A 25,491-nucleotide genomic window follows, 5' to 3' on the forward strand; every position below is an offset into this window, starting at 1 on the left:
ATGTACAGGGGTCACAATTGCAGTGTATAGAGGAGGGGCAGTAGGGGTGGCAATTTGGCAAATAAAGCAACCAATCCCCTCAATTTTACTCCTGCAGCTCTCCATTGGCTTCAGGAGGAAAATTGAGGTGATCAGTTCCTCTAAATACCACCTCAACGCTTCTCCTATCCACCTCCTGCTGCCCCTAGGCCCCTGTCTTCTCCCCTTGTGCCCTCATCCCCTGCAGCACTGCCATCTTCCCCCTCCTGTCTCCTGCCAACTGCTGCAGGGGATGTGTCAGGATGCAGAGTGGGGAAAGGGCCCTTTCCTTGTCTTAATGATTAGAGTCAGTGATCTGTATGGATCACTGATTCTGTTCAACCAAAACTGAGGCATAATCAAAATGTGTTTACTATGCTTCGAATGAACGGGAAGCCTCTGTACAGAGCTGTTCCTGTTCATTCATTCTGTGCAGCAGAGATGGAGATCGAGGGCTGTGTCCTCGCTCTCCTTTCTCTGTCTCAAATGTGAAACATCAGAGGTCTGTTTATACCCCTGATATCCCACCAAAGCCCCCCAACAGGGCTCCTAAAAAAAAAAAATAACAAAAAAAAAATAAAATTGTAAAAATAAATAAAATGGTCAAAACGAATAAACAAATAAAATAACAAAAATAAAAAACTGACACCAGTGGTGGAACTACTAGGGTCACAAAGGTCACGATCAGGCCCTGGTGTTTAACCATGGTGGGGGGGGGGGGGGGGGGGGAGTGCGGCCTAAAGTCAGGGGGGCCCTGAAGGTTCTAGTTACACCTCTGGCCTTGGACCAATGGTAAAGTACCATTGGCCCCAGCTGTCCAATAAAAATGTGTCATAGAGGGGGGCATGTGTCTAGAAGACACATGCTTTTACCTTAATGCATTATCTGTATTAAGGTAAAAAAAAAAAACACTCCTCTATCTGTTTTTTTTTTGTGCTATAAACAAAAAAAAAGCGACAATTTTGAAAAAAATAAAAAAAAACTATATTTTTTAATTTTTGCTATAATAAATATCCCCAAACATTTAAAAAAAAAAAAAAAGTTTCTTCCTCAGTTTAGGCCAATATATATTATTCTACATATTTGCAATAAGCGTATTTATTCATTTGCGCAAAAGTTACAAACTATGGGAATGAGTTATGGCATTTTTATGGAATTTTTATTATAATATTTTTTATTTTTTTACTAGTAATGGCGATGATCTGCAATTTTTTTTTTTTTGGAAAACATTTTTTCTTTTTCTTAACAAACACAAAACAATACAGATGCACAACAGCTCCGCCAACATCTGGCTATTAACAGGGAAGGGACCCACGCAGGGGTCACAGGGTATCGTTACAATATCAAGGACCATTCGAATATTTATGACTACCTTAGTATAGCAGCAACAATAAGTTGTCATGGTTCCTGCTCCATGGGTGGACTGACAATGAGCTAGGTCACCTAGAATATCCCGCTAGCCCGGCTTGGCTTATCATGGATGTAAGGAGAGCCATCATATATCGGAGAGGTCATCTAATCTGTTGCAGCAGTCGGGGGTTGCAGCAGTGGGGGGTTCTGCTAACCACTTACTCATGTTTTTTCGGAGTGTAGGTATCACTGTAGAGGGGTATCACATTGTTAACAAGTGTTTTCCATAAGCCTATAAAGGGAGGAGTCTTTCGTTTCCAGCATAGGACAATGGATTTCCTGGCATAGAACAGCAGGAGACCCAACGAGGTTCTCTCAGCTACTCTGGGCACCAAGTCCTCCACCAGCCCCAGCAGGCATATTCTTGGGGATGGATCAATAGAGATACTTAGCAGATCATTCACCTCTGAAATAATTTGTGACCAGAAACCTGTAATTACCCAGCAGGACCAAAAGATGTGGATAAAGTTCCCAGGGGCATGGTCACACCGCCAGCATTCCGGGGAGAGAGAAGACCTCATCCTGTGCACCCGAGCGGGAGTAAGATATCCCCTTTGGACAATCTTGTATTGAATGAGGCGGTCTCTCAAGGAAACCAGTATTTTAAATGAGAAGTCTCACACATCCTCCCAATCCTCAGAGTCCATCTCTGGAACATCCCAAACCCATTGCTGATGGAGCCTGGACAGTTCAGGAGAAGAGACCCGGAGGAGATGTGCATATAGTGCTGAAGTAGGTGGGTTTTTCGGTACAGTGAAACCGCAAAATCCGCTCTAGGTCGGATTGCACCATCTGCCGAACTGCAATTTTTAGTGGTACTGCGACATTGTGGCGATCAGATCACACCCTTTTGACACATTTTTGGGACCATTGACATTTATACAGCGATCACTGCTATAAAAATGCACTGATTACTGTGTAAATGTCACTGGCAGGAAAGGGGTTAACACTAGGGAGCGATCAAGGGGTTATGTGTGTGTTCCCTAGGTGTGTTCTAACTGTGAGGGGATGGGACTGACTGGGGGAGGAGACATATAGTTGTTCCTACTTAGTAGAAACAAACAATATGTCTCTTCTCTCCTGACAGAACAGGGATTTGTGTGTTTACACACACAAATCCCTGTTCCAGCTCTCGTACATACGATCACGCCCACCAGCCACACGCATTGGGTTTACCTCTCCAGCAGCGCACACGCGCCTGCTATCGCCCTTAAAGGTACAGACATACCCATATGGCAATTTGTGGGTACGAACCACTTTGCTGCTGTATATCGACGTGAGCCGGTCGGCAATCGGTTAAGAAGGGCTCGGGCGTGGTTTCCTGGCGCTGTGTGTGTGTCTTTAGATACGCACAGCCCGGCTCAGGAGCCTGTGCGCACAGATGCCCCCTTAGGACTTGGCTTGCTAAAGTGGCACCTGGAGCAGGGAGAAGCAGACAGCGCAAGGGATTGCCAAAGAGGAGGTAAGGGATCATTGCATAAACAAATAGATTATCCTTTAATATCATTTTAATATTTGTCAAGTCTACAGACAGCCATACAGGTTATGGTGAGAAGGGACCAAGGCAAGCCAAAGGTGAAAGGAAAGAAAATCGCTCAATTTCACTGACTGTGTTGATGGGGGAATACCTCTCGCAGGGCTATTGTGTTCTGCAGGCGGGGGGTTTGATGTTAGGGCTTGTAGAGCCTTCCCTGCCGAGAGAACACAAGGATTATTGCTGGTGGCAATAATTGCATTCAGAAAATCCAACAGGCTGGTGTACCGAAGTTGGTTGATGGATCGATTTCTTTACAATTAACCTGCCCATACATGGAACAAATCTTGCCCGGTCCCAGCAGAACCAGCTGATATTTCATCCATCTATGGTCAGCTAAAAGGAATTAAATAAACAGCCCTCCAACAAAATCAATGCGTCAATTTACTTCACATGGTTTTCAAACACTGATGGCCAAGATGCCTGAAACAGCTGTAAGCAGTTACACACTCCTGTCTCCACAATGTAGGTCTCTTGGACCTGCTACCTCCTAATCAATTCAAGGGGTGGAATCCTGGTGACAGTTACAGCAAAGAGTTTTGGGAGACCACTGGAGTTTCCGACCCAGCTCCAGCATCAGGAGATCTTGTGAAGAACAACTGTCACTTATATTTCTCACCAGAGCTCCCTTCACCTACCAAAGGGTATCATAACAAGGTGTGACAGTGCTGTGCCCTGCTATTGGGTAAAAAGAGTTTACGACCCAAGATTCTCATCCAGTCAGGTTGAGGGGCTCCAGTGGGTTTGTTTAATTGAGAGGAAACTGTTTTTTCAGTTTCTATTTGGTAGAACTTAGTTTGGGACCTGGAGCCTGGAGGTTTCTTGGAGATCCAGGAGCGATAAAATCTCCGATCCTGAGTCCTGGTTTTGAGAACCACCAGCACACTAATTAGACAAGTGTGTGCTGGGCCTTTAGGAATGACTAGGGTTCTGGGCTCTACCCCGACAGACAGAGGAGGTCTACCCAGGAGGGCTCCACTTAGGAGAGGTGGAAGGCAGGAAAGAAAGGGGCTACTAAGTGTATGGTCCAAGCATGTGTGAAGGCTGTCTGTAAGAAAACTGTCTGCATGTCCTTAAAGTTTTACCATTTGAAGTTAGCTCTCACTGTTAAGCCCCGTACACACAAGTGGAAATTCCACCAGCAAAAGTCCAATGTGAGATTCAAGTCAGAAATTCCAACCGTGTGTATGCTCCATCAGACTTTTGCTGGTGGAATTCCCACCAGCAAAAGATTGAGAGCAGGTTCTCTATTTTTTGGTCGGAAAAAGTTCCGATCGGAAATTCCGATCGTCTGTACCAATTCCGACGTGCAAAATTCCCACGCATGCTCGGAAACAATTTGACGCATGCTCGGAAGCATTGAACTTAATTTTTTCGGCTCGTCGTAGTGTTGTACGTCACCGCGTTCTTGACTGTCGAAAGTTCCGAGAACTTTTGTGTGACCGTGTGTATGCAAGCCAAGCTTGAGCAGAATTCCGTCAGAAAAACCATCCAAGATTTTTCCGACGGAAATTCCGCTTGTGTGTACAGGGAAATAGTCCACATTTTTTTTTTTATTGGACTACTCTTACACACATGTTCAAAAAACAAACAAGACAACTTAAAAGAAAGCCAATCCAGGGTTGCATTCATAGTGCGTCCTCTTCCTTAGATACCTCCACCATTGCCTTACGGAGAAGTCAACCCTGAGCGGTGTAGATGTAAAATCCGGGCCTTCTGATCACTGCACATGAAAGCACACAGCAGTAGGCCTCATTGTTTTATGTCTTCACCTAGTAAGAAATCTATTGATTAATACTACACGCTTAGCAGATGATACTGTGAAATTGTCGGAGATTTCCTCACGTTGAAGATAATGTTCCGAACGGGAGAATTTACATGAGGTTTTAATAAAGGGTTTGATGAATAGCACCGAGGTGTGAGATAGAGCTGCACAATTAATCAAGCCTCTGGAAACATAACCTGTCGGAAGGTAATATGAAGACAGATTTTTCTCACATCTCCGAGGTTCACGCAGGCTTCTGACAGATTGCCTTGTTAGTCACGTAGAAGCACGGCTAAGGGAGGCAGCTGGACAATCAACATATCAATTTAGAGAGGAGCGGTTTATGAGGCTGCTGTGTATTATCCATGAGCATTGCCAGGTAAGAGTCCCACGGCTTTCTTCAGGGAGAATAACAAGTCTAAACACAGGCAGCCATGCTGAAAGCTGTACTTTGGTGGAATCTTCAAAATGACTACTGCTGTTTCAGATAGATGAAACGCAAGCTTTAAAGATCTTACATCATTACATAGTAGGTGAGGTCAAAAAAAGACACAAGTCCATCAAGTCCAACTTATGTGTGTGATTGTATGTCAGTATTACATTGTATATCCCTGTATGTTGTGGTCGTTCAGATGCTCTTGAAACTACCGATGCCCCCTGCTGAGACCACCGCCTGTGGAAGGGAATTTCACATCCTTGCCGTTCTTAAGGTCCGTACACACGGTCGGACTTTTTGACAACAAACATGCAAATTAGCTGTTTTGGAGCAACATCCGACTGTTTCTGTTTTCATCTGACTTTTGTTGGCTGTGTGAACGGACAAACTTTCTGGCAACAAAAGTCTGATGGAGCAAAGTCCGACCGTGTGTACACAAAAGCATCGGACTTTTGTACAAGGTACAAACACGCATGCTCAGAACCAATGCAAAAGATCAGACTACAATACAGAAGTTGACCAAAGGTGGTGCTGGAGTCATTGAACGTCCTCTTTTGAAGTGGCGTCAGTACGTTGTGACGTCACTACGTTCGTGTTTGTTGTCAAAAAGTCCGACCGTGTGTATGCAATACAAACTTGTGGACCACGCCCTTTGTAAAAAAGTCCACGGAAAAGTTTGTACAAAGTCCGACCGTGTGTATGAGGCTTTAGCCCTTGTACACACGGTCGGACATTCCGACCACAAAATCCGTCGGATTTTGTCCGACGGATTTTGTCCGAAACTGGTGTTGCATACACACGGTAGGACAAAGCTGTCGGAAAATCTGATCGTTCAGAACATGATGACGTTTGTTCGCTGCGACGGGACTACGTTGCGGCTAGTAGCCAATAGCTTTGGTCTCGTAATTTGATCTGAGCGTGCGAGGCACTTTGTCCGATCGGAATTCTCTACAAAGGGCAGCACAGTGGTGTAGTGGTTAGCACTTTCACCTAGCAGCAATAGGGTTGCTGGTTCAAATCCCGACCACCACACTATCTGCCTGGAGTTTGCATGTTCTCCCTGTGCCTGCATGGGTTTCCTCCGGGTACTCCGGTTTCCTCCCACACTCCAAAGACATGCTGGTAGGTCAATTAGATCCTGTCCAAAAAAACTGGCCATAATATGTGTATGTGTATGTCAATGTTGTAAGTGTGTCAGGACCCTACAGGTTAAAGAACCACATAAAAAAGCTGCAGATGGACACCAGTGGCAAGAAAGCACCCTGAGGCGATTCAGTTCGCATAGGTAGTGCTATACAAGTCATTCATTCATTCACAAACGATCGGACCATTGTTGTTGGAACATTTTATATCCAGCTCTCAAACTTTGTTGGTCAGACATTCCGACGGAAGAAGTCCGATGGAGCCCACACACGGTCAGATTATCCGACAACGCGGTCCAATCTGACATTTTCCGGCGGAATTTCCTACTGTGTGTACAAGGGCTAAAGAACCCTCTACGTAGTTTAAGGTTAAACCTCTTTTCTTCTAATTTTAATGAGTGGCCATGTGTCTTGTTGAACTCCCTTCCACTAAAAAGTTTTCTCCCTATTGTGGAGTCACCAGTACGGTATTTGTAAATTGAAATCATATCCCCTCTCAAGCGTCTCTTCTCCAGAGAGAATAAGTTCAGTGCTCACAACCTTTCCTCATAACTAATATCCTCCAGACCCTTTATTAGCACCGTTGCCCTTCTTTGTACATCGCTCCATTTCCAGTACATCCTTCCCGAGGACTGGAGCCCAGAACTGGACAGCATACTCCAGGTGCGGCCGGACCAGAGTCTTGTAGAGCGGGAGAATTATCGTTTTATCTCGGGAATTAATCCCCTTTTTAATTCATGCCAATATTCTCTGCTTTGTTAGCAGCAGCTTGGCATTGCTGAGCCCATCATCTACTAGGACCCCCCAGGTCCTTTTCCATCCTAGATTCCCCCAGAGGTTCTCTCCCCAGTGTATAGATTGGATTCATATTTTTTATGCTTTAAAGCTTGCCATATACCAGTTTGTTCTAACATTTTTATGGAAATTCTGAAAAATCATTCATTCAATCTTATAATTATGCAGTTAACTAATTTAAAGGAGAAGTCCAGCCAAAGCTTCTTTGGCTGGACTTCTCCTATGGGTCACAGGAGTGCAATTTGTTTTGCACTCCTGTGACCCATTTTCGTCAGAGATCGGAACTGAAGTCTGCTCTCTGCTGACGTCCCCAATGTCAGTCCAGGCACCATGTCATCCCAACCATGGAGTCTGGATCTGCCAGGTACCTGAATTGACACCCGTCTCAGCCTCTCAGCGAGCTGCTGAGAGCCTGAGATGGCGCGCTCCACCCCCTCCTCGGCTCAGCGCCCCAATGAGTGAGAAGGGAGATGAGCAGAGAGCTGTGACTGACAGTCAGTCTCCAGCTCTCTGCTCACAGAGCTCTAAAAATCAATGTTCGATCGCTAGGTTTTCAGTGCAGAGGCACTGAGGTAAGTATGAATATAACAAAAAAAAAAAGATTCCTTTACTTCTATTTTAATTCCAAAGCCCATGAAATTTCACCTAGACCTCATACTTAAATGTAATCCCAGATGTCGGAGATGCTCATTATATTATGTGAAGAAACCTCTAGCTAGCTGCTAGTGTACATGGTTATTAGTGTAGGAAAATCAGGAATGGATTGAATCTGGATCAGGGCTGTGTGACTCAGGGAGGCTGGATGATTCAGCAAGCCGCACCTCTGGTAACAAACATGCTCTCTAGAAACTTGGAAAAGCTTCCAGAATTAGAGGGTAGAGTCTAGGAATTGCTGCTTAGAATATTGTTGAGGACCCCAGCCAATCTTTCCCAAAATGGGCTGGCAAGGGACAGGCACCTCAAATAAACTCATAGGTTATGCCAGCAGGGGTGGAAGATGGAGGAGTACTGAGAAGGCTGTTGGTGGCCCTTGAGTGTGCCCCCTAGTCTAGGAGGGTGAGTTTGGGCCTGGGACTCAGGCTCTGGTGGGACCCTCTACAGCACACAGAGGAAATCTTTCCTGGAGGCACGGGAGCAAGAAGAGGACAGCAGGAGCAGGTCAGGTTGTCCAGGAGATCTCCAGAGGAAACGGACAGATGGGCTGGTGAGTGAGCAGTCTGGGAGGACTGTGGTGTCAGTCTGGGAGGACTGAAGAGATGTAGGCAGGAGGGCTAGTGAAAGAGGCAGCTGCAGCCAGGTGGGCTGGCAGTGCCTGAAGAGGTGGTGCTGGGATCAGTATAGGGTGACCACATTTCCAAACTGCCATTCAGGGATAATTTTGCCAAGAACCGGGGATGTCTCGGAGTTGACGGGGATTTCAGGGGTGATTTTTCTTTCTATTTCTATTATTACATTGTAAGATATAATGAAATAGTTCAACTCACTATAAGGCCCGGCGGTCTCAGCTCCCCTCAGCTAGAAGCAGATGGCGGATGGAGCTGGAGGCATAGAGAGCGCCAGTGCTATAGTGGGGTTTGCTTGCTCTGTCAATTTCATTCCGGGACACTGTATTGTCCCAGAATTAAGGTGCCTGGGCACCCGGGACAGACCTGCTAATTGTGGGAATGTCCCGGGCAATCCGGGACCTGTGGGCACCCTAGATCAGTAGCCACAGTGATGTAAAGCTGGACACTGACTTTTTGCTACACACAAAAAAGGTGGACTCGGGTTCCAGCCTGCAAAGGGCTATTAGTTTTAAATTCGACTAAGTGCCTTTGTTAGATCCACAAAACAGTGGAGTGCCAGTGGAGTTCTGCAAGCAAGCTAGTGCTGGAGGAAGAGAAGGAGTGTGTATATATAGACTGTATATAGGAAAGTGGGTATCCCATAATACCCTTACCCCCCCATCCAAGTTTTATCCTCTCAAATAAAGAAAAAAACTAAGTGCTGGACTGTTTTCTGACTCTGAGTGTCTGTGGAAATTCGGTGTGCCTGGCTGTGCAGGGTGGGGGATCCTTTTTCACCTGCGGCTCCTATGTGGGGTGCGCTACACATGTATGATTTCTCCACAACAAAAAACAGATTCACAGTAAGAATTTTGTTCAATTGAGAAAAATTCTACATCCCGTTCCTTCGAATTTTCTTGTGCCTACAGTTGAAAATGAGAGTTGATACGACCCCACTAACTACTAGACAATAGAACGAACATATACTGGCCATCGGGACTACCGGGAGTTTCCTGGTGGGCCGATGGCTCAGTGGGCCACTCTGATGTAAGGGGGCTGGTGATGGGACACTCTGGTGTAAGGAGGTGCTGATTGGACACTCTGATGTAAGGGGGCTGATGATGGGACACTCTGATGTAAGGGGGCTGATGATGGGACACTCTGATGTAAGGGGGCTGATGATGGAACACTCTGATGTAAGGGGGCTGGTGATGGAACACTCTGATGTAAGGGGGCTGATGATGGGACACTCTGATGTAAGGGGGCTGATGATGGGACACTCTGATGTAAGGGGGCTGGTGATGGGACACTCTGATGTAAGGGGGCTGGTGATGGGACACTCTGATGTAAGGGGGCTGGTGATGGGACACTCTGATGTAAGGGGGCTGATGATGGGACACTCTGATGTAAGGGGGTGCTGATGATGGGACACTCTGATGTAAGGGGGCTGATGATGAGACACTCTGATGTAAGGGGGCTGGTGATGGGACACTCTGATGTAAGGGGGCTGGTGATGGGACACTCTGATGTAAGGGGGCTGGTGATGGGACACTCTGATGTAAGGGGGCTGATGATGGGACACTCTGATGTAAGGGGGCTGGTGATGGGACACTCTGATGTAAGGGGGCTGATGATGGGACACTCTAATGTAAGGGGCCTGATGATGGGACACTCTGATGTAAGGGGGCTGATGATGGGACACTCTGATGTAAGGGGGGTGATGATGGGACACTCTGATGTAAGGGGGCTGGTGATGGGACACTTTGATGTAAGGGGGCTGGTGATGGGACACTTTGATGTAAGGGGGCTGATGATGGGACACTCTGGTGTAAGGAGGTGCTGATGGGACACTCTGATGTAAGGGGGCTGATGATGGGACACTCTGATGTAAGGGGGCTGGTGATGGGACACTCTGATGTAAGGGGGCTGGTGATGGGACACTCTGATGTAAGGGGGTGCTGGTGATGGGACACTCTGATGTAAGGGGGCTGGTGATGGGACACTCTGATGTAAGGGGGCTGATGATGGGACACTCTGATGTAAGGGGGCTGGTGATGGGACACTCTGATGTAAGGGGGCTGATGATGGGACACTCTAATGTAAGGGGCCTGATGATGGGACACTCTGATGTAAGGGGGCTGATGATGGGACACTCTGATGTAAGGGGGCTGATGATGGGACACTCTGATGTAAGGGGGCTGGTGATGGGACACTTTGATGTAAGGGGGCTGGTGATGGGACACTTTGATGTAAGGGGGCTGGTGATGGGACACTCTGATGTAAGGGGGCTGATGATGGGACACTCTGATGTAAGGGGGTGCTGATGGGACACTCTGATGTAAGGGGGTTGGTGATGGGACACTCTGATGTAAGGGGGTGCTGATGGGACACTCTGATGTAAGGGGGCTGGTGATGGGACACTCTGATGTAAGGGGGCTGGTGATGGGACACTCTGATGTAAGGGAGTGCTGATGGGACACTCAAAATGTAAGTGGGCCGGTCTGGATGAAGTCCAGGGCCAAATTTCTGTCCCAGTCCAGCCCTGGATTGAACGCCTTTCCGAAAATGGAATTTTTACACATCATACAAATCTATCAACAAATGGGGTATTACACTCAGTCACTATGAGATTCGTTTTCTGTATTCTGCAAAAAAAAGTATTGAGCAAAGGTTGGGAATACGTATGTACATGGGATTGTGTTTGTTTTTTTTGTTTTTTTTTATAAATTTGCAAAGATTTCAAACAAACTTCTTTCACGTTGTCATTATGAGGTATTATTTGTAGAATTTTGAGGAAAATATTGAATTTAATCCTTTTTGGCATAAGACTGTAATATAATAAAATGTGGAAAAAGTGAAGCGCTGTGAATACTTTCTGGACGCACTGTGGTAAATGACAGCCTACTCCCTCCCTCTTCCTCCATGCCCACTAACCAGCTAAACACAATGGGGGTGGGATATTACAGCTTGATTCACCTCCGTACACATGTGCCAAATATCAGGCAGTATCGGCTGGTTCAATAGAAACCAGATGACATTCGGCCCATGTGTACGGCAGCCGGTCCGACAGAAGTTGGCCTAATGTCCGGCTTCTGTCGAAGAAGGATGACCGAAAAAAGTCAGACGATCGGCATCCGATTAGCGCTTTCAGTCAATGGCTGACCAGTGTGTTCTGGTGGGCAGTCCCCCTGTCAGAACACAATAACTCAGCGGCGAGATCGCTGTACTAACATCAGATTGTTAGTACAGTGGCCATGTGCAATTTGTTTCGTTTCAAATCCGTTTAGACAAATTCATTAATTCGGAAATATCAAAATTAACAAAAACCCGCTTAACAAATCTTTCCGAATTAATGTTTGAAAATTAATAATTCAAAAATCCAGAAATCTGAAAATCTGGAAATGTATAAATTAGTAAAATTAATACATTTAGAAAATTGAAAATTCGAAATCCGAAAATTCGGAAATTCAAAAAATCCGAAAATCTGAATGAAAATTCAAAAGAACGAAAATCCGGAAATAAGAACGAAAATTCAAAAGTCTGAAATAATAACTAACTAATATTAACTTAACTATTACTTACTATTAAATTATATGGATTGGAATTTCCTTTCAAATTTGGCCGTTAGTGAACGTAATGAATGCGACAATTCGTAACTTCAGACAAATTCGTATTTGGTACTTTGACTAACAGCCAAATTTGAAAGGAAATTCCAATACCTATAATTTAATAGTTGGTTAAAGCGGGAGTCCGCCGGGACTCCGCGTTTTTTTTTTTTTTTTAAAGTCAGCAGCTACAAATACTGCAGCTGCTGACTTTTAAAATAGTGACACTTACCTGTCCAGCGCGCCTGCGATGTCGGCACCCGAAGCCGATCTCTAGATCGACACTCGAGTGCTGCCTCCGCCATCTTGGGTATGGGAATCAGGAAATGGAGCCTTTCGGCTTCATTTCCCGGTTCCCTACTGCGCATGCGCGAGCCGCGCTGCGCAATGAGGACGGTCCCCGCTGCCTCTGGGATCTGTGTGTTTCCCAGCAGGCAGCGGGGCACTTGCGGAAGGGGGCGGGCACTTGCGGAAAGGGGCGCAATGTACGCCCCTTTCCGCAGAGAGCTAGCCCGGAAGTGGGTGCAGTTACCTGGATTATCCAGGTAACTGCACCCCCCTCCCCCCTGAAAGGTGCCAATTGTGGCACCGGAGGGGGGGAGGAATCCATTTTAGGGTGGACCTCCGCTTTAATATTAGTTTTCTGATTTTCGTTGTTTCTAATTTTTGGATTTTCTTTCTTATTTTCAGATTTTCAAATTTTCGGGTTTTTGAAATTTCCAAATTTTCACATCTCCGAATTTCCCGATTTTCAAATTTCCGGATTTTAGAACTTACGAATTTCCGGATTTTCGAATTTACGGATTTTCGAATTTACAAAATTTGATCATAAAAACTGACCCCAAAAACGAATGAAACGAAAACGAAACATATTTTTGTATAGTGTTCACTAGGCTTTATTTTAGGACACAGGCTGGGAGGGGCGTGACTGGCAGAAATCCGCCCCCCACCATGTTATTTCCACTAAATTATAACGATTTAAATTCAAATATATATTTGTATGACAATTTAGACAGTTTATTGATATTATTTATTTATTTTTACTCTGTATTCACAAGGCTGTTTTTTTTTTAATTTTGAACATGTGACCAGCAGCAGAGGTCTAGAAGCTCCTCCTACTTATGTTTCCCTGCAGACAGGCTGGGAGAGAGCTGGGTCATATGACAGCTGTATATTGATTAGGAAAAAAGGTACTTACATTTTTTTTTTATTAAAATAATTACAGTGCCATCATCCACATACAGAAAGAGAACGGACAATGTAAATGAAAATGTAAGTTTAGTATCATTTAGAAGAAAAAAAAGATAAGCAAGTCAATGGGCAGTCTTACCCCACTGCAGCACAACTGCCAGCGCCCATTGTTGGAACATGACTCCAAATTCCAGGAGGATCTGAAAAGAAACACATGTAAAGAATTAGCATTGAGCAAGCGCCACACATCACACACAACCGATCAATATTCATCCAGGGTATGCACTTTATTGATTATACCATTTGCTGTCAGTGGATGCAGATAAACAGCGCTGTGAGTGACCCCTGCACCCCCCATCCCCCGCTGGCACCAAACTGCTTAGTATGTTAATCCAGGTGAGTTATGTTTTCTGCACAACGACTGACTTTATATGCTGCAGTCACAATCATTTGTATTCATTGGAAAAGTACAGTGCTTAGACAAACGAAATGTATGCAGGGTCATATGTGCAACGAAGGAACATCATCAGAGAAATCCTTCTGGAAACACAAAATACAATAAACTGAAACATCATTTCACTGGTAAGTTTATAAAATAGAGGAATTGGCTACATTTACTTTGGTGGGCACCAGCTAGAAGTTTCTAGCGCCAAGGGATTGTGGCAAAGAGTGACAATGTTGCAGCTATAATAGCTGAATGTAGGCACCTCCTGCAGGGTCGATGGTGGCGGTGGGCATGGGCGTCCGCAGGTAGGGGCAAGGGGGGTCAAGTGCCCCCCCCTGGAATCAGGGATGGGATCTTAAATTCAGCACAGTTGCATTGCTATCGGGTGTGGGCTCTGTTCCTTCCCTATTGGCCATAACTGAGGGCCAATCAAAGGAGACTAGGAGAGCATCATGGTACATGGGGATTACTTATCCTAGGGACTGTACTATGTCCGTAGTCTCTGAACATGATAATGTGATAATGACATTGTCGAAAAGGGGTGGTGCATGGAGTCACCCTAAAATGATGCCCCCCTTGAAAAAAGTTCTGGCGGTGGGTATGCTTATGGTATGCTGTGCTGCACCTAAAATGCCTTTTAATACCTCACTACAGCAGGGCCATCTTTATTATTGATTGGACCCTGGGCAAAAAATTTCTTGGGCCCCCCCCCCCCCCCATGAAATTTCACTCTCCACCTGCTCTGAGACATATGATAAATAGCAGCAAGACTTACGACATTATGGCTCACTGATTAGTTGCTAGAGGTTACAGCAAATGATGTCTACAGTACTATTACTGTACTGTAATCTCTAGCAACCAATTAACAAGCGTTAATTGGTTGCTAGAGATTACAGTACAGTAATACTTCTCACTGATTGGTTGCTAGAGGTCACAGCACATCATCTCCTCACTGCAGGGGGGGCATGATATACATATGACTGCCGTCTTTATTTACATAACAGCTGCAGGTATTTACTTATGAATGCCACTGCTATTTACATATGAATGCCGGTTATTTACATGTAAACACAGGGTCTGCAGGTGAGTCATCTGTACACAACAATAGGGCAGAGCTGGGCAGCATTAGTACCAGCACTTCACACTGAGATATCAGGACACAGCAAGGGACTAAATCCTCAAGGGACAAAGGAATTTAAACTGGGATAGTCGGCAAGTATGAGGCAGCTGCTTTGGGCCCCACAACAATGACAGGGCCCAGGGCTGCTGCCCCTTTTGCCCTGCCTTAAAGACGGCCCTGCACTACAGCCTTCAGGATCTCTGTGCTGTTTGGTAAGCCAGGACAAGAGAAGAAACTGGAACTGGGAGACTTCACAATGGAGCAGAGAAGATTTCCTCCTCCCCAGCATAGTGAGCTCACTAAGGTGCCAGGGGTTACTTTTGGGCTTAGATGCCCCCTCCTTTTGCAGTAGTTCAAATAATGACCCTCTATAAGTCAGTATACGCGTTGGTTTATACACACGGATCACCTCTCGTGTGATGAAGTGGAGGGAGTCGCTCTGCTCCCCATACCCCAGAAGTTGGAGACTTTTATCAAGCTGGCACTAGGAGGGGGGCTCATAATCAAAATCATACAAGGTGTTTTTAGGCATGGACTGTGAGACACTCAATTTAGTAAAAGAGTATAAAGTAGTTTTATTTAACAATTATCAAAAACAGTAACAAAAATATATATTCATAAAAACACTTAATTGGATTGTCTGTACAAATCGCTTTAGAATGCATATATTTCCCGGAGGGTTCCAAGCATACATGCACTCAAAATGTAAACATAAAATAAAGATTTATGCATTCGTGTTTCCTACGCGTTACAGAGTATCATACACTCCTTCTTCAGGGATAAGCCGACATGCAATTTGTATTATATGTAGCAATATAAAATATAAAAGATAGGCCGCGTACACACGGGCGGATTGTCTGCCCAACTAAGTTCGTCAGACAATCCGACAGACAGTCCGTTCAAAATTTGCATGAACGGACTTGACCACACACGATGAGCAGACAGTCCGCTGAAAGCGTGCGTGATGACGTGTACAGCACGTACGACGGGACTAGAAAAACGACGTCCTATACACTGCAATGCAACCTTCGGCCGTGTAAACCCTTTCTGAGCATGCGCCATACTTAGTCCGTCCAACTTGCCTACACACGAGCGGACTGTCCGCTGAAACCAAGTTTGGACGGACAAAACCAAGTTTGAACGGACTGTCTTACGGAAATTCCGTAAGACTTTGTTCGTCAGATTGTCCGCTGAAAAAGTCCACTGAAGCCCACACACGAGCGTATTGTCCGCTGAAACGCGGACTAAGTTGGACAGACAATCCGCCCGTGTGTACGCGGCCATACACATTTTCAATAATGACGTACATTAAATCAACATCATTATTCACCTAATGGAAACAGGTGGATTAGGGCAAAGGCACAACCATATGTTGCTCATATACTTACATGCCTAATAGACCATCAGAGTCCAAAAAATAGACTAGTAGAAAATCGGACAAAAAATGAAAAACGTGTGCAGCAAAGAAAAAAAAGGGAGAGAGAGAGGCTTCCTGGTTAATGTGGGGAGTGGGCACTATGATCACCTGAGCGCAACCAGCGAAAAACAGCTATCAGAATCTACAGCTTATAATTTTTTTTTAATTTCTAATACCCCAATTTTTTTGCCAATATATCCTCACAAAGAGAAGTTGGCATGGGAATCAACCAAAGGATGCTTTTAATTAAATAAGAAACAAGCACTAATTAAATATATACCTCAAAAAGATGGCGTGCGCACATAGATGGGGGCAGATTATACCATACGGTGTGGGATTAATGGATCCATAAGCACCAATGGCCCGTATAGGAAACATATTTGGTGATTTGAAAGGTTCCAAAAAGAGACCCGAATGACCCACAGAAGGACACATCCAAAAATTTCACAATCTAAGCCCCTGTACACACGGTCGGAGATTCCGACAACCAAATCCGTCGGATTTTGTCTGTCGGATTTTGTCCGACGGATCTTGTTCGAAACTGTTGCATACACACGGTCGGACAAAGTTGTCAGAAAATCCGATCATTCAGAACGTGATGATGTAATTTCGTTACGATGGGACTACGTTCACGCTAGTAGCCAATAGCTTTGATGTAGGAATTTGATCTGAGCATGCGTGGCACTTTGTCCGATTGGAATTCTCTACACATGATCGGAGTATGTCCGATCGGAGCATTTTGTCTGAAAATATTTCCGGCAAGTTGGAAAATTGGGTCCGATGGATATTTTCCGACGGAAACAGTCCGATGCAGACCACACACAGTCGGAATATCCGACAAAACGCTCTGATCGGACACATTCCGTCGGAATCTCCGATCGTGTGTACAAGGGCTAAGAATAACAGGAAGAGTGGATATGGTAAGCATAATATCTAGTTAACAAAACATGGTTTAAACAGCTGCAGATGTAGAAAAGTATGTCAGAAAAATCTATTACCTAAACCGATCCGAACCGCTGGTATGCTGCCTCATCAATTGCCACAACACTACTTGCATCCTTGCAGGAGCTCCCTATATATAATAACTAACTGACATGAACCACCCTCCTACCAGGTGTGAATGATGGTAATCACACACACATCAGTGTTTACTGAAAAACATGGTCCCCCGAGTACGCGGTGCTCAGCGCCACCCCTGCCCAAAATTACCCCCATGTATATTATGCCTTAAGCTGATAACTGTCAGGGCTTTGACCTGAACCCGGGGTCTCTGCTGTGTATGGCAGTGACTCTTTTCACTGAGCCACCTGAGATGCTGGACGACTCCATGCCTGATTGCTTAGACAACCTTGCCTTATGTCTTGCTTCCTGTGAACCTTGAACTCTTTGCTTCTCCCATGAACTTCCTGATTTAATCCATGTCTCTGCACTTTCTGTTTGCCAGATTATTGTTCTCTCTCCAGCAAATACATTACTCTTGTCAATTATTGCTCTTGTCACTCCTGCTGCCATCTGTATCTCTGCTACCACCCGACCATTAGCTTGATCCTTGACTGCGCTTCTGCTTAATCCCAACCTGCAACCATGTGTTACCGTCCTTTGGCATGTTTACTGACTATGCTTCTGCTTGATTCTTTCCTGCTATATCTGCTACTGGACCCCAGCTTGATCACCCCGTGGTGAGGCAATTCTGAGGACCGCAACCTGGTATTAACAAGCAGCGAAAACTATCTCCAAAATCAGGAGCTCTGGTGAGTACTGGTTAGTGCTTAGACCCTGCACCTTGGGTGAGCCTGCATCATCTGTCAAGGTGACCTGCTGCTGCACCTATTCAGCTGGTCGGGGGGAGCCGCTCTACTGCTATATCTACTGGTTTCTAAGCCTGACCTCGGACCATGACAATAACATTCCTGGACTTACTTCCTATTCCCTTCAAATTTTAATAACCCCCTAATAATGTCCTAGGAGTAATGAAGACCTACAAGAGCAATGATAACAGACTGTGCAAGCAGTTTGGGGTGTATTCCTCTCACACCATACTGGAATCAACCATATGATTAAAATGGTGCTTTAACAACTTCCAATTGGTCATGGCGTGCAACATAAATTATATTTGTCATTCAGGGACAGTGTACAGCGTTAATTAATGTAGGGTTGTCTCCTAGTGTTGGCCTGAACTCTGTGTCATTTCTTTTCAGACTAAACTTAGAGCAGGGCAAAGCATCATTGGATGTGTAGTTCAGAATGCTGAGGTTTCAATTTCCAGCAAGACTGGCCTGAACTACTATTACCAGATAGCTGAGTAGACAGAAGAGACTGCTGGGAGAGGATATAAAAGGACTGGTTTAGGCTTACATCGCTCTCTTGGGATGCCAGCTTGAATTCTGCCAGCAGGAGCTCTGTGTTTGTGCAAGCTGCTGCTGATTTGTGGCCTGCACAGCGGGGAGTCATACAGCTGCATCCAGAGAAATCTCTGCGGACAGCATCACTTCTCCACTACAGCGGATCGGTGACTGTTCCAGATCTTCCAGCGACACCTGCACTCCAGATCCGAGTAGTGTCAGGGCTGGGCTCAACCCTTCCTTCTCAAAGCTGGCCGCTGAACTGTCGACTAATTGACAGCTCCTTTCTCTCCACAGTGACTCACCTGTTTATGATATCCTGCTCGTCAGTCCTGCCTACTTAAGCCATCCAGTCCAGATGATCTCTGCCTTCGATTTGGTCACATCTCTAGAGATGGTCTCCTTTGTTCCTGTTAAAGACTTGCTTGGCTGACATTCCTTCTGGCTTCAGATCCTGCTTGCTGTTCTACTACGTTCATCTCTGGCTCCCTGATGTTTTGGCTTGTCTGACTATCCATTCCGATTCCTGAACTCTGGGCATGTTTTGACCACGTTTACTCTGTTTACCTCTTTATCATTATTATTAAACAAGTGTAATTTAACTGTACTACTGTCTCAGTCTGATTCATGTATTCTGCCAATTAGGCCGCGGCGTGTTGTGATGGGGACAGGCACCTTTCTCAGAGCCAGGAATCAGGGGGGTTCCTGAAAGAGCCTTCATCACCTGCATCGCTACCAGCGGCTTCTGTAACCAGCATGGTGAGTGGGCATTTGCCCATATAGATTAATTAGAACACTGCATATAGACATCATCTACTTAATCCAGCTTTCTGGTACTTGTGGTTACACTCTATGAACACTGTATGCAGACATCTATATCCTATTCACATCTTTATTAACAGCAATCCTATTGGATACAATACAATTAAAGCCATATGAGGAAAGTTTGAAGTGAAATGCAGATACCCCACAGATTAGCCAATTTTGCTATTTCCCACCATCCAAGATTACATTATTCATAACGCTGGAAGGCTAGCTGAAGACTGATGGATTTCAACCCTTATATCCTCTCTTTATTTGCTCAAGTGACTAAAGTTATTCTGAAAACTCATTTATTCAGGGAAGCCTATCCCACACCCACCTAACAACTGTCCCCGAGCCCCCCCCATCAAATCATTCTCTGCAGCCATTACCCAGTGGCGTAACTAAAACCTTCAGGGCCCAGATGCAAGAAACCATGAAGGGCCCCCCTGAACCCCAGCCAGGGCCCTTCCCTCCGAGTCCGGCGGTGGAACTCCAGGGTGTGGTCACAGGTATGACCTTTGTGAGCCCTGTAGTTCCACCACTGGCATCAGTAGTTTTTTTTTATTATTATTTTTTTTATTTTTAGGTGCCCCATTGGGGGACTGTCCCTAGGCAGGATAGGGTCCCTGTCCCCAGAGATGAGGTCCTTTTCTCAAGAGCAGATGAAGTTACTGCCCCAGGTGAGAAGGGGTCCCTGTCCCCAGCAGAGATGGGGGTCCCTGTCCCCATGTGAGAAGGGGCCCCTGTCCCCAGGGGGAGATGGAGGGGGTATGTAATGGTGTGTGGGGTCCTCTCACTCACCATGACCAAGCTGGAGGTTGTGCACTCATTCATGTTGGCCTGGGCTCCATCCAGTGTGCTGGACAAGTGATCAGCATATCTCCCAGAAAGACCTTTCATCATCTGTGTATGACGGGGGAGGAGTGGGGCTGGCAGACAAGCCTGCAGTGTCCCCCGGGGAGCCGTCTCTCATAGGGCTGCACTGCATCTGTGTGCTGGAGTCTGGCTGGGGAGAACAGACATCGGACTGAGCGGCAATGCATGGAACAGGAGAGGGGTACTCTGAGGAGCCGGCCGAGGACACAGATCATGCTGGGAATGCACAACTAAAGAGCAGCCAGTGCAATAGTCGAGCATGGAGCTCTGCTAGTCACCCTCCATCTCCAGCCACCCGTGTGCATGGTGCACTGGTTCCCCTAGCTGCCTATGCTGCTGCCAGCCATATGTAGAGGGGGCTGCATGGCCCCCCTGCAGAACAGGGCCCAGTTGCGGTCGCGACTGCTGCACCCCCTATAGTTACGCCCCTGCTATTACCTTTTATACCACCACCCCCTCCCTTTAGAATGTAAGCTCTATGAGCCGGGCCCTCCTGTACCTTTTGTATTGTACTGTAATTGTGTCGTCCCCCTTTATACATTGTAAAGAGCTGCGTAAACTGTTAGCGCTACATAAATCGTGTATAATATTAATAATAATAATAATTTAGAACAAAAAGGTCTGCTTTCGTTCTCTGGAACACTATTTAAAGGAGGCAGCCAAATTAGATACATTATTCTGCATAGAGTTTTGTTGTGTTGTATTGATGTTAATGGCCTGTGGGTCGAGGAGACAGAAGTGAGTGAATCTGACATAGAAAATAAAGTATATAAAGAAGAAAAGAGGGCCCATCAACCTTGTGCATTACCAAAGATAAAATGTATTAAAAAGTGTAACAGCAGTAGTCACACTCAAAAACAAACAGGATTAAAAGGCTTGTCAATACACCAGCAAATAGAGCCGTGTCTCTAGACACCTGCAACCTGGACCAGATGTTGGGGGGAACCAGATGGCATCATAAATGGCTTACGCGTTTCGAGGGAGGACCCTCTTTCTCAGAGCCAAAGCGGTGAATGACTGGCCTCCTCCAGTTAACTCTGTATGTATCCACATACAGATGTCCAAGTAAATACCCACCAGATCTTGCCACGCCCATCAGAATGGGAGCTGCCCACCCTGTGGATCAATCGGAAATGTATACTATCATCCGACATCCTATATTCCTCCCCTGCCAAAGTAGACGTGTCCCTAGCCTGTGGACAGGGAGCCGCAGCCCCACGTCAAAGACAGGGAGCAGCATAGGTATGCATAGTAGCTGCCAACACAGACAACATTCTAGCCATAGCATCATTTTTAATTGTTATTAATACTGGAACCCATCTAAAGGGATGCAGATCCAGCAGATTTCCTCATTAGTGCCCTGCTGCTGCCACACCTGACAGTTATTTATGAAACCACTCACATTAGACCCACTCAGAACAGAGGCACAGACAAACACACATGGATTTCTTCAGAATAACAAAAGGTAAGAATCTGCAACAAAGTTTGTTATACTCCTTGCAATGTACATAGATCACCTAGAGGGCAGGGGCATACCAAAAGGGGGGGGGGCAGTCTGCCCCGGGTGCCACGCTGTGGAGGCTGTCGGTGGCATCGCTATAGCGGTGCGCTCCTCACCCAGGTCAGGTGACACCCCCCAGAGGTGACACCATCCCAAGGGCAGTGAGAGCTCCGGCTGCTCCCTTTGCCAGTTCTCTTTTGGCCAGAACAACCCCGGCGCCATGGCCACGCTAGCCTGGCCTGATCTGTGTTTTCCTCCTCGCTTCTCCCACCACTGCTGTGCTGCAGGCCTGTCACCTTTCTCCACCAAATGATTTGGACCAGTGCACAAGAGGAGACTAAGACTGGGATGCCATTAAAGTTCATGTGCGTGTAAAGGCAGGTGTCTCAATACTTTTGATAATATAGTGTATTAGTGGAGTATTCATACTGTGAAGTCCATGGACTGAGAGAACATAAGTCAGTATCCCTCGATGTCCTGATTCTTCTATATGTCTGCACATATTTTAGCAATCAGGTCACTGTTAAGCCTTCAAGGAATTCCTTTTGAATGTGTTCTTTTTATGTCAGGTCACAGAGTATTATTAGAAGAGTCATTTACAGCATAATATTGGAGCAGAATGGTGAATGCATCCCAACAAAAGGTGTGCAAAGTCTTCCAGTTTACTTTCTGTATCTGTTTACAAGACTAGGCATTAATCAGCTTTTTTATATAATGCCAATTACATTGAGCTCAAAACCTTGTAATTATTTTTGTGTCTGAAAGGCTTCACAATAAAGAGCACACCGGAGGGGACAAGATTTAGCTAACTCAGGAATTATCACTTGACGGTTTCAGAAAATTGTCTAAGAGAATGGGAAAATAAATATTCTTATAAGAATGCATCTTCCGATATCCAACAAAATGTAAAGGTCATAGGACACAGAAAGCTATATTGAACCTTCAGGTTAAAATTAGCTAAATTCTGGAACACTTATCATGTATCCAATACTGTAGCATTGGATTTCAATTTGTATGTATTGTCTTGATACTGACATCTAGTGGCAATTCAGTGTAACTACAACTAGTTTTTTTTTTTCTATATATGTTAATGGTATAATCCTGCTTCCCTGTAATTTAGTCCTTAGATAGACCCATCTCTTCTTCTTAAAGAGGGAGTCCCGCAAAATTTTAGTTTTTTTAAAAGTCACCAGCTACAAATACTGCAGCTGCTGACCTTTAAAATAAGGACACTCACCTGTCCCAGGGTCCAGTGATGTTGGCACCCGAGGCCGAACCGTCCCTCGATCCTCAGATGCTGTCGTTGCCATTTTCAGTATGGGAATCAGGAAATTAAGCCTTGCGGCTTCACTTTGCGGTTCCCTACTGCGCATGCGCGAGTCGTGCAGCACAATGAGAATGTTCCGCGTTGTCTCTGGGACCCATGTGTGTCCCAGCAGACAGCTTGGCGTGACAGGAAGAGGCATAGACTCCTGTGTGAATCTATGCCCGGAAGTGGGTGCAAATACCTGTCTTAGACAGTTATCTGCACCCCCTCCCCCCTGAAAGGTGCCATATGTGACACCAGAGGGGGGGGAGGGTTCCGAAAAGTGGAGGTTCAATTTTTGTGTGAACCTCCGCTTTAATGTTTTCTCACAGCATTGCATGTACTGCATTTTAACCACTAGCTGCCCTGCCACAATACAATTACTGCAGCAGGATGGCAGCTGCAGGCTGACACAGCGGATCAATGTCGTCATTGTTATAATCATTGTTCTAAGCAATAACAGTGTAAAAAAAAAAATCCTGATAGACCCCCCCACTAAACTACTTTGATGAAAGTTTGTAAAAAAAAAAAAAAAAAGTAAAAAAAAAGAAAAAGAAAATTTAATAAAAATTAAATAACTTTTTTTGTGCATACTGTCATATGTATGTCATATCAGTCATATGACGAGGTTGTACTGCACTGCTGGCAGTATGTAAAAAAAATGTAAATAAAAATTGTACAGGTACTCTTCACTTAACGACCGGGTTCCATTCCAGCGACCAGGTCGTTAAACAAATTGGTCGTTAAACGAGGAACCATAAGTTATCAATATTTTAAGCATTCCTAACTACTGTACTGTACCATATTCGTAAAAAACGCTTCTAAACACAAAACTTCAATGCAATAATGTGGTTTTATTTTGTAGAAGTACAGAACACAAAAATATAAACAAAAATACTGCACTGTACTGTATTGTACAGGATACATAGACAGTACAGTGCCCAAAAAGTAAACGTATACTGCACAGTAGACATTTAGAATAACATCTTAGTCATCAAATGGGTGATAGTGCTTCAGGGTTATCAGTGTCATCACTGAAATTGAAAATAACAGCAGGGTCATCGGTATCATCATTGGAGTTACCACCAGGGTCATCAGTATCATCATTGGAGTTACCACCAGGGTCATCAGTATCATCATTGGAGTTACCACCAGGGTCATCAGTATCATCATTGGAGTTACCACCAGGGTCATTAGTATCAACATTGGAGTTACCACCAGGGTCATCAGTATCATCATTGGAGTTACCACCAGGGTCATCGGTATCATCATTGGAGTTACCACCAGGGTCATCGGTATCATCATTGGAGTTACCACCAGGGTCATCGGTATCATCATTGGAGTTACCACCAGGGTCATCAGTATCATCACTGGAGTTACCACCAAGGTCATCAGTATCATCATTGGAGTTACCACCAGGGTCATCAGTATCATCATTGGAGTTACCCCCAGGGTCATCAGTATCATCACTGGAGTTACCACCAAGGTCATCAGTATCATCATTGGAGTTACCCCCAGGGTCATCAGTATCATCACTGGAGTTACCACCAAGGTCATCAGTATCATCATTGGAGTTACCACCAGGGTCATCAGTATCATCATTGGAGTTACCCCCAGGGTCATCAGTATCATCACTGGAGTTACCACCAAGGTCATCAGTATCATCATTGGAGTTACCCCCAGGGTCATCAGTATCATCACTGGAGTTACCACCAAGGTCATCAGTATCATCATTGGAGTTACCCCCAGGGTCATCAGTATCATCATTGGAGTTACCACCAGGGTCATCACTATCATCATTGAAGTTACCCCCAGGGTCATCAGTATCATCATTGGCGTTACCACCAGGGTCATCACTATCATCATTGGAGTTACCCCCCAGGGTCATCAGTATCATCATTGGAGTTATCACCAGGGTCATCAGTATCATCATTGGAGTTATCACCAGGGTCATCAGTATCATCATTGTAGTTACCACCAGGGTCATCAGGAGTTGTAGATGAAGGAGAAGACCACAAGGAATTTATAGACCTGGTAGGGGTAGCTTGCAAGAAGAATTCTGTTAAGGTGCTCTTCTTTGTAATTTCCTTTTGCTCGTCATAAATTTCACGATAACGTCGCATAGGTTCCTTCATCTGCCGTTCCACTATAGAGAACCTTTCAACATTTGGGTCCATACTCTCTAATTGCAATAAAGCTACATTCACTTTTGAGAACACGCCAGATAACCCCCTGACTGTGAACTTCTTTTGTAATTCTTCCGTTGTTTCCTCCTTTTCTTCCTCTTCCTGTTCTAAGTGCTTCCTAGCTTTGGACTCTATTAAATCTTCATTACTTAGCTCTCCCTCAACAAATTCCATTAATTCTTTAATATCGGTCACTTCAACATCTAACAAAAGAAAAAGAAGTGCAGCGCAATATAGCAGTAAATATATTATATAGTCCAAGATGCCGGTGAACTACAAGTCCTAGAAAGATGACTCCACCGGTGAAGATCAGCAATTTCAATAATGGTGACA

General features: G+C 45.1%; 1 protein-coding gene across 2 annotated transcripts in view; it reads right to left on the reverse strand.

Annotated features, from left to right (window-relative positions):
* Positions 1–25,491, reverse strand: part of LEPR (leptin receptor) — a 143,998-nt gene that overhangs the window by 88,238 nt on the left and 30,269 nt on the right. For both annotated transcript variants that reach the window (XM_077450538.1, XM_077450539.1), the window contains exon 2: positions 13,301–13,361. In XM_077450538.1, the coding sequence (XP_077306664.1) occupies positions 13,301–13,340 (40 nt within the window). In that variant the 5' untranslated portion in view covers positions 13,341–13,361. The remainder of the gene's footprint in view (positions 1–13,300; positions 13,362–25,491) is intronic.

This window comes from Lithobates pipiens, unplaced genomic scaffold (assembly GCF_037356315.1).
Source record: "Lithobates pipiens isolate NorthernLeopardFrog02 unplaced genomic scaffold, aLitPip1_a1.2 Scaffold_23, whole genome shotgun sequence".
Lineage (NCBI taxonomy): Eukaryota > Metazoa > Chordata > Amphibia > Anura > Ranidae > Lithobates > Lithobates pipiens.